The sequence below is a fragment of the Chrysochloris asiatica genome, unplaced genomic scaffold (assembly GCF_000296735.1).
Source record: "Chrysochloris asiatica unplaced genomic scaffold, ChrAsi1.0 scaffold00011, whole genome shotgun sequence".
Taxonomy (NCBI): Eukaryota; Metazoa; Chordata; class Mammalia; order Afrosoricida; family Chrysochloridae; genus Chrysochloris; species Chrysochloris asiatica.
The window spans coordinates 34,735,028-34,744,386 of record NW_006408529.1 but is presented as its reverse complement, the minus strand read 5'-3'; the positions used below and the strand labels follow the sequence as shown (position 1 = coordinate 34,744,386).

General features: G+C 33.6%; 1 protein-coding gene across 1 annotated transcript in view; it reads right to left on the bottom strand.

The window, feature by feature from the left end:
* The window catches only part of TNKS (tankyrase, TRF1-interacting ankyrin-related ADP-ribose polymerase), a 278,487-nt gene that overhangs the window by 179,360 nt on the left and 89,768 nt on the right, over positions 1-9,359 (bottom strand). Inside the window, exon 3 of the mRNA XM_006834485.1 lies at positions 3,288-3,383. Within this exon, the coding sequence (XP_006834548.1) occupies positions 3,288-3,383 (96 nt within the window). The remainder of the gene's footprint in view (positions 1-3,287; positions 3,384-9,359) is intronic.

Below are 9,359 nucleotides of genomic sequence, written 5' to 3'. Positions count from 1 at the left end.
GTTCTGTTGTACATAGGGTCACTATGAGTCAGTACCAACTGGATGGCACCTAACAACAACCATATTTGTGAATGCTAAGACTCAATATAACAAAGATGTATAATTATAAAGGAATTGATAAAGACTATTAATTCATAAAAAGAATAAAGGTTGAAAATTACCTACTACCTAAATAGGTAGCAATATTAGCTAAAAAAAATTAAGATAGACTTACTATAAAATCCCTAAAAAGTCATGTTGCAGAAGAATACTTAATGTCTCTGTAAGGTTTGTATAGTGATAATTTTTTAAATTTCTAACAGAAAGATTACTAAGCAGTATATATACAGTCCTGGTGTGGTGCTGCAGGGTAATACACTGGACTGCAAGGTCAGTGTGAACCACAAGGCCAGCAGTTCAAACTCAGCAAAAAACTGCTGCTCGCAAACCCCAGATAGGGTCGCTATTAATTGGAATCAACTCTACAATAGGTAATAATGAACAACATGCAGTATGCATAATATGGAGTGTTGGTGTGGTGCTCTAGGATAAGCACTGGGTCACAAGGTCAGTTTGAAGTGCAAGGTCAGCAGCTCAAATCCACCAGCCACTTCTTGGAAGCCCTATATATGGTCACTATAAATTGAAACCGATTAGATTAACTGGAAAGAAGAGTATGAAGTATGTTGTGTGTAGGACAAAAAATAAAAGGTTGTAAGTATGGGATATCAAAAAGTTATCTCTAGATGGTAGAAGTAGGTGAGTTTTTCATGCATTTCCTCTTTTCCTCAATTTCTACAATGAATGCATTTTTTTTTATATAATCAGAAAAAAGGCTAAAACAATGTTTCATAATCACATGAAAAAATCTATTCTTCAATAAAATGTACATAGACTGTTACAGATTTTCATATCCTTACTACCTCTAAACTCAAAGAAGGGAGGAAATAAAATAAATAACTCCAAGTCCTTCAGTTCACTGCTCAGAGCTTCAGCTATAAAATAAAAAATGGAAATCCTATACAGGACTTGAGGACACTTATCAATAACATTCTCTTTTAAATATCTAAGGTCAATACTCACAGCAAATTGCTATATGTATGCAGGGGGCACCCTTAACTACAAAATGAAGGGTATTTGATGCCTTATATAGCTTTGTAAAGATCCCTGCATTATTTCTGCATGAAAAAGTATTAATCATTTATATACTTTTGAATATTCTGTAAAAACAGATTTTCATTTGTTAGCTTCCTTTAAGGAAGATACTAATTAAATTACCTGTACATAATTTACCAAAATTATGCACAAAGGTAGTCAATGAAATTGAGAACAGAAACTTTACTCACAAGTGAAACCAGTGACTCGACGATTGCATTTTCCATAAAAATAAAGAATGATACATCACCCAGAATAATGTGGTATTGTAAATACTTCAAAAGATTATTTTCCCAAAGTTTACTCTTTGTATTTTCAATGAAATTAATTATTAAAATTTGCTTTTCTTTTAAATCATATCTGAAAAGTTGTATATCATCTCTGAAGAAGTAAAAATTCTTGAAAAGAACAATTGATGAAATCAGTATTAAGATCAATTACTGAATCTCTTCCTATCTATGTAAAGGGCAATGCTAGATGCATTTTGAATCAAGTTGAAGGGAGATCTGATTTCCTCCAGGAATCTTGAGTCTCCAAGATTTATGACTGCCACAGCTCTTTCCCAAAGTACCAATAGCCAATATAACATTTAAAATTCATTATAAACTACAAACTCACTGTTAGTAACATATATTTAGACTTCGTCTTTATAAAAGTGAGTGTGGAAGTTATTTTACAATGTTGAACTAAACAAAACTGACAAATGGACAAGGCAGGCACAGAAGACTGAAAAGAAAAGGTCAGGGGGAGGACACAAATACAGAGAAGAGACTCGGTCAGCATTTATAATATACCTCCTATGACTACAAACTATACCTCTACCTTGGTCAGAGACCACTCTAGTGCTGTTTTCGTTGCCTAGAGTTCTGTTAGAAAAAGAGATGGAAAGGTTCTATGCATGTCTGAGGCTATGTATTCTATTCCATTATTTAAAATTATATGTTGATATTTAAATTTCTAATCTACACTGGGTTAAAATACTTTTATTTCTCTAGTGTATGTCATCTTGATTCAGCAATTGAATCACTTAACAATTTTTATTAATTGGGAAAAAATATTACTCTGATTTAGCAGACATTATATTAAATTCAGCACAGTGGGAGGCTGCTTTTCTATGCAGAGTAATTAAGCAAACGTCCATATATTTTCAAAGCTTTCTGTAAATAAACATAGTCCATTCACCTCAGAAATTTTGTTAGAAATGAATAGGATGAGCTTTGAATTTCAAAGTGAACAAAAGATTTATTTTTTTCAAAATGTAGGCAATTTTAAAAGGCAGTTAAAAGTCATTTACTTTTACAAAACCGAAGACAATACTGTTACCACTGCAGTGACAAACAAGCTCCAAAATATAAAGGTCAGTTAAGTAAAAGAGGGCAAAGGCAGCAGAACTTCGAGGCTCACAGTAAAAACAAAAATAGATCAAATGCAGCATTTTGAGAATGAGGATCAATGAAAACTGCTCAGTATTTTAACACTTAAATCATCAATTTCTATATTGTTATGAGAGATCCCTTCTATTCTAATAGTTCTTCTTTGCTGATTTTTGACATTTACCTTAATAAAATTAATACTTATGTCAAAAATTTGTGTCATTTGAGGTAAAAATATTGCCTTGTTTGAAAATTACTTAGTTATCATAATAAACAATAAATAAGTGGAAACATATGATAAAAATACAAATGAGTATCAAGGAAACAGCAGTAGCATATTTTATTTAACTATTGATCCAAGTAATAAGGCAGCAGGTTGTCTCTGATCAAAAGTACTTGTATAGCAATACAAATGCCCTTGCTTACTCAACAGTGAAGGTCTTAAAAAGAATCAATGAAGAGGATGAGGTTCAAGAAAATAATCATAATAACCATTTAAAAAAAAAAAAAAAGACTAACGTATGAGTAATTAATGTATGTTATCATCTAATGCTATCATTCTCAGAAATTCTAAGTAGAATAAGCAATCTATACTTCTGACAGCAAAGCAATTAATGAGACAGTTAATACAGCAGATCAACAATAAAGTAGTAGATAATGGCATACATATTTGTTTAGCTTAATTGGTAGGGAGAGAAAATTCAGTACATAAAGAATTTATAACGTCAGAAAGTAGTAATTCCATAAATGAAAGAATTTGGTAGCTCTCTGTCTTCTTACCTGTAAGGACAGCTTTTGCTGAAGGATCTGCCAGGTCCAGGGCTGATTTCCCATCAGTGTTCCGAATGTTTGGATCAGCTCCGTGCTGCAGTAGCACTGTGCAGGGAAAGCAGAAACAATACCTTACCTCAGGGATACAGAGATTATTTACTGGTAAGTGTCGCCTCGGCATGGTGTAGGCATAAACATACATTGCACAATTTTTTTCTCTTTCAAAAAGGAAAAAAAAGAAAGAAAAAGATAGGGAAGGGAAAAAAAGCACTGCAGCAAAAGATCCTCTCTAGAGTGAAGCAAAGTTGGCAACTTATGGTACAGTATTATCACATGACTTAACATCACAAACATGAAACTAGGAAAATCCTGAAATATCCAGTTTTGGTTTCCCTCCTCAAGCAGCAGCAGGATGGGAAGCTGTGTGCTCACTGACTCACACTGTGAAATGTGCTAACTGTGAACCTGCCCTGTCTTTCCTACCACTGTTGCTGCTTGTTGCTACTGCTGCTTTACTGTTGAAATTTCCAAATGCTTCCTCTCCTCGGAATAGTTGTAATAATCGTGCAAGCCTTTTAGTGGCTCACAGCTTACATATAAAATTCACTATAGCGTACTGGCTTGCTTCCAAGAAGTTTAACAGACAGATAGATATGGTATGCAATTCGGGTATCCTGCAATCTCAATGCAAAAAAAGAACTGTCTTCTACATTATTCTTTCCATGGTAAATTTTTAGAAACAGAAACTCAATCACCTTAATAACAAGCTAGGAAATGGTTGTACAACATTCTATATTGGGTAGAAAGTAGTTACAGAGAAGTCATTTTTAGATATGGAGGCACCTATAAAAGAACCACTGCGTGTAAGTAAAATCCAGATATGATAGAACATTTCATTAATCCAAAGCATTTCTCATTCACATCTAATGTGTGAAGGTATTCATGTGTGTTTGGGGAGGGGACAGCACATGGTGGGGTACAGGGTGGTATAACACTATCTAACCAATGATTCAACTAATAAATATATTAAAAACTAGTACTAATAAACACAGTTCAACTGCAGTTTAAATGGGTAAGATTTTGTGTATGCCTGACAAGAACAGATGTTGCTGTTTACTACTATAATTTATCATGAGTTTCACACAAAATAGAAATATTAAATTCAAATAAGTGCTTAAACACATGTTATATAGTGCCTAAAACCACCTGAGCAACTAATGTTGATGAATCTCAAATTTTCATTAATAACCATAATAAAGTTTATACATTCTTTGAAACATCTGGAAGGCAAGCCTCATATAAGTAATAAATCCTGCTATTTATAAAACTCTTCCTCTTTTAATGCATAAGCAGTCAAGTCAGTGGCTTTGTTACAATGTACAAAGAAATAGTCATATACAGAATCAGGATGCAGTTGTTAGGATGGTGTGCATTTACATCTCTTGCATTAAATCTTGTATAATTTCAGACTTGGAATAAAATCAAAACTAGCCATGACTTGAAAAGACACAGTGGGATCTTGCAAGGATTCTCTATATTATTGCATTCTGGAATGTAAACAATGAACATAATTATTTTCCAGATGTTTATAAACAGACTCAAGAGTACGCAGAATAAAACAGAAGTACACAATGTAAAATTGCAGTTACTCTTTCATCATAATGACTGCAGTAATTACAGAAACACTTTTTTAATTCCAGAAGGAAAAACAAAACATGCCAATGTGAATATCTGGTTTGTAAGAAAGGGTCTTTATCCTGAAGCAGACTCATGTCTCAAATGTAAAGCTAATAACTGGCAGATTTAGTTGCTAAATGATCACATGCAAAGGGTAGGAAAACAAAGCTACTATGAAAAGCAGAGATTTTTACAGCAGGCTTCAAAAACTTCAAAACCTGCTTAAAACATACAAAAAATGAATATGTTAATTTAACAGTGCTTGGCAATATAATGTGTTTCATTTTTATAACCTAATGCACAGCAGAGGCAAAATAATGAAAGCCTTATTGTTTACCCAAAAGCCACTAGTTAAGACTCTTATCTTTTTAAACTGTAATCAGTTATTTTGCCTATTACAGTTTTCCTATTTTTGTGATAGCAATCTGCCATTATATTGCAGTTTAGTTACAGTTTTGGTTTTTTTAGCCAGTTGATGGAAGACTATACTTTGACTAGTGCATGGTAAGTCCGTGTGTGGCAGCGTATAAGTAGAACTGTGATCCACCTGGTTTTCAATGGCTTATTTTCTGGAAGTCGGCTGCCACAGTTCTTCCAAGGTGTTTCTGGGTTGACCTGAACCACCAATCTTTTGGTTAGTAGTCGAGCCCACTCAGATATATATATGAAAATATATAACCATTTTTAATTTGCCAGATATGAGATTTCAAAAACAACAACTCAGTAGAGTCAAAACAGGTTAAGAATAAAAGCATATAATTGTCCCACAACAGAGGTCTAAACTTACCTAACTTTTAGGAAGAGTTATGGGACAGCTGGGAGAATTAAATGAGAACATAAACAGGTATACTGATCTGAAAGTTTGATAATACAAATCAGTTTTTGTGGTGGTTACTGTTGTTAAGTGCTATCAAATTGGTTGTGACTCATAGCGACCCTGTATAGGATCTCCAAGGAGCAGATGGTGGATTTGAACTACTGACCTTGTGGTTAGCAATCCAGTGCTTACGAAATAACGCCACACCAGTAGTTCTACACATCAACTAATAGTAATTTTTAAATACACATTAAAATGCAGACCCTGCTTGCACACTACTAATTCCATGTTATGTCCTAGATCAGAGGTCAGCAAACATTTTCTATTAAGGACCAGGGAGTAAATATTTTAGGACCATATGATCTCTGTGTGGACTACTCATCCCTGTCTCTAGCATTGCAGCACAAAAGCACTCATAGACAATACCTGAACAAATTAGTATGGTTGTGCCTTAATACAATTAACTATGGATGCTGAAATTTGAAATTCATTTAATTTTTACATGTTATAAAATATTATTCTTTTCACATTTTTAGAGCATTTAAAAATGACAATTTAATTCTTAGCTTGCAAGCCATACAAAAACAAGTGATGGGATGGATGACCATAATTTGCCAACTCCTGACCTTGGGCAGTATTATACAAAGGGTGGCCCATGACCAAACTGATCCCAGAATTACTTGCAATCCATCTGCCCTGATATAAACACAGGAACTGAGAATAAACATTTACAACTGTGTATGCCTTTCTAAAATTATTTTTCCAAGTACTTCATTTTTATTAGATTTTACTGAATTATTGGTCTGCTGTTCACGGAGGGAAACAAAACTTGTCAGCTACCATAGATAGTCTGAGAAGCACTGAGCATGTTATGGCACACATAACATTCTCTAGGCTTCAGTTCCCAGATCTATAAATTCTAGACTAGATAGATGATCTCTAGGGTAGCATTTGCATATCAAATCTTTAGGGGAAAGGGGTTAAAAAAAACAACAACAGATTTTGCTTCAGCAGAACCTCTTCCTCCGTAAACCTGTAAGCCCTCCAAAGAAAAATGGGTGTGTGTATATTTAATTTATCCTAAAACTTGAACAAAACTAAAAGTTGAGACTATACTCAGTGCCGTAGAGTACTTAATAAAAAGTTTCAAACTACTTCCCTAGCAATTACCCAAGTTAAACTTCATCCTAAAGTACCTTCAAACTTCTGTGTGCCACACTGCTCTCATGGGGCATCTATCTGTGGAAGGACGTTCTTAACACCAAAAGAATGGCATACACATGAGACAAAGCCATTTTTTTGAAAGCCAGACCATACTTAAGTGGTAGCACTTGAAGACTTTATGCTAGAGTCTTCAAAATGTGACAGTTCTGAGAAATCAAAGGGAATAATAAAATGTGAATACTAATAAGTAATAAAATTATCAATGGGAAGCATTCACATAGATTTTTTTTTAATCTAACAACAAATCCAAAGCCAAGTTTCTCAAACATACAAACAATATACACACAAAAAAAAAAAGTTTATAGAAAAACAAGGAAAGTACACTTGAATAACACTGAACACATAAAACTGAATGCCTTGTACTATCTTTTGCCAATTGGGAGCATTATCAAATCTCATATCCCAACCGCATTAGCTGTTTTTAGCTTTTCTATTGGTGTATATCAAGCTCAATTATCTCCTTTTAAGGGAAGAGGGATAGTGAAAATATGTGGTAGTGGTTGTTGTTAAGTGCTGTAGAGACAGTTCCCACTCACAGTGACTCTGCATAGGGTTTCCAAGGAGTAGCTGGTGGATTTGAACCGTCAACCTTGCAGTTAGCAATCCAGTGTTTATTTTACAGCACCACTCTAGGACTCTGGTGAAAATACAGAAGGTGGCAATAACAACAAATAGTTAAGGTCCAATCAGTTATCACTGATTCCAACTCATGGCAACTTCATGTGTGTCAGAAGGAGCTATACTCCATAAGGTTATTACTGACTGGTTTTTTGAAAGTAAATAAATAGCCAAATCTTTCTTCTAACCTTTCAGTTAACAGCATAATACATTAACCATTGACAAAGCAAGAACTATACTATTCAAATATCACTTTCAAAAGAGCTTATGGCAAGAAGGAATATGATTTTACAATTACTGGTACAAATTTTCTGTTTCCATGAATCAGATTCAGAAATGTGCCATTAGCCTGTGACCATTGCAACAGAAGCAAAAATTGCATCATTTGGTTCCTTAAACTTACATTTAAGTATTCGTATCATTTTAATTCTTGCAAAGAAAAAGTAAGTATTTCTTCATTTAAGCAAAAGCCACATCATCTTAAATTCCTAAATTTAAAAAAAAATTCTAATTTTGGTAAATTATATTTAGCTACAGTCATTAACTGATTTGAGAAGACAGTAGAAATAGAATCATGCAAATTTTCATACCAACCCAAGCAAACCTTTTAAAGTAAATTATCAAAATGTATTTTAATAGTTTTCACTTTAAAAGGCAAAAATGACCCTAATAAATACTTCAAATTCCTTTCGTTTAGAATGGGAATTAAAAACTACATTTTAGAAACACATTAAGAATTTAAAATTGTTTATCATAATGAACACTCAAATAGAGACATATTTATGTTAAAACATTTCTGAAGTACTTTATAAATCCATCTTACTCTAAGAATAGCGGCAGTCATTCATTATATTAATTGCGTTTCAAAAATTGAATCAAACAAAGAAGCAAATTAATTTGATTGCATTAGCAAATTATTTTTTAATTTTATAGAAAAATATCAAGGGACCAAATTTAAACTAGTTATAACATCCTGAACATGGGACTCTTCACCAGCACATACGCATTTAAAGAGATGAATTATTTTTTATGTGAAATATGTGATATATTCCTATAGAAGTATGTACTGTATTACAACGATAAAATACTACATGATGGTATAGACTTCTGGTGTGGTACTGTAGGAAGAACACTAGACTGTGAACCATAGACCAGCAGTTCAACCTCACCAGCTGCTTCTAAGAAACCCTATACAGGGTTGGTATGAGTCAGAACCAACTCAATGGCACTTAACAATAACAACAACAATGGTATGCTGTTATATCAAAATAAAAAGAGGGGGCTTAAAAATCTCATGGCAAAATTCCAGTCTCTTCTAATTCCATGTTTCCAAGAACTTTCTGAAGCCATCTCATACAATACACATTTCTATATATCCATTTCTCATTTACTGAAACAGTTAGGTTCCAAACCAAGTTATTATGCAAAAGTTAACATTATGTGAAAATGGAGGATGACATACCAAATCACAAAATGGAGGATGACAATATCCATTACATAACAAATTACATCAATGCATAACAACACGTTTTATAATTATACTGCTTGATTACATCACTGGAGTCCTAGTATGGCACTGTAGAATTAGCACTAGACTTTCAACCAAAAGGTCATTTGTTCAAACCCACCAGCTGCTCCTGGGAAACCCTATACACAGTCACTATCAATCTCAACCGACTCAATAGAACTTGTTGTTGTTGTTAGGTGCCATCGAGTAGGTACCGACTCATAGCGACCTTACATAC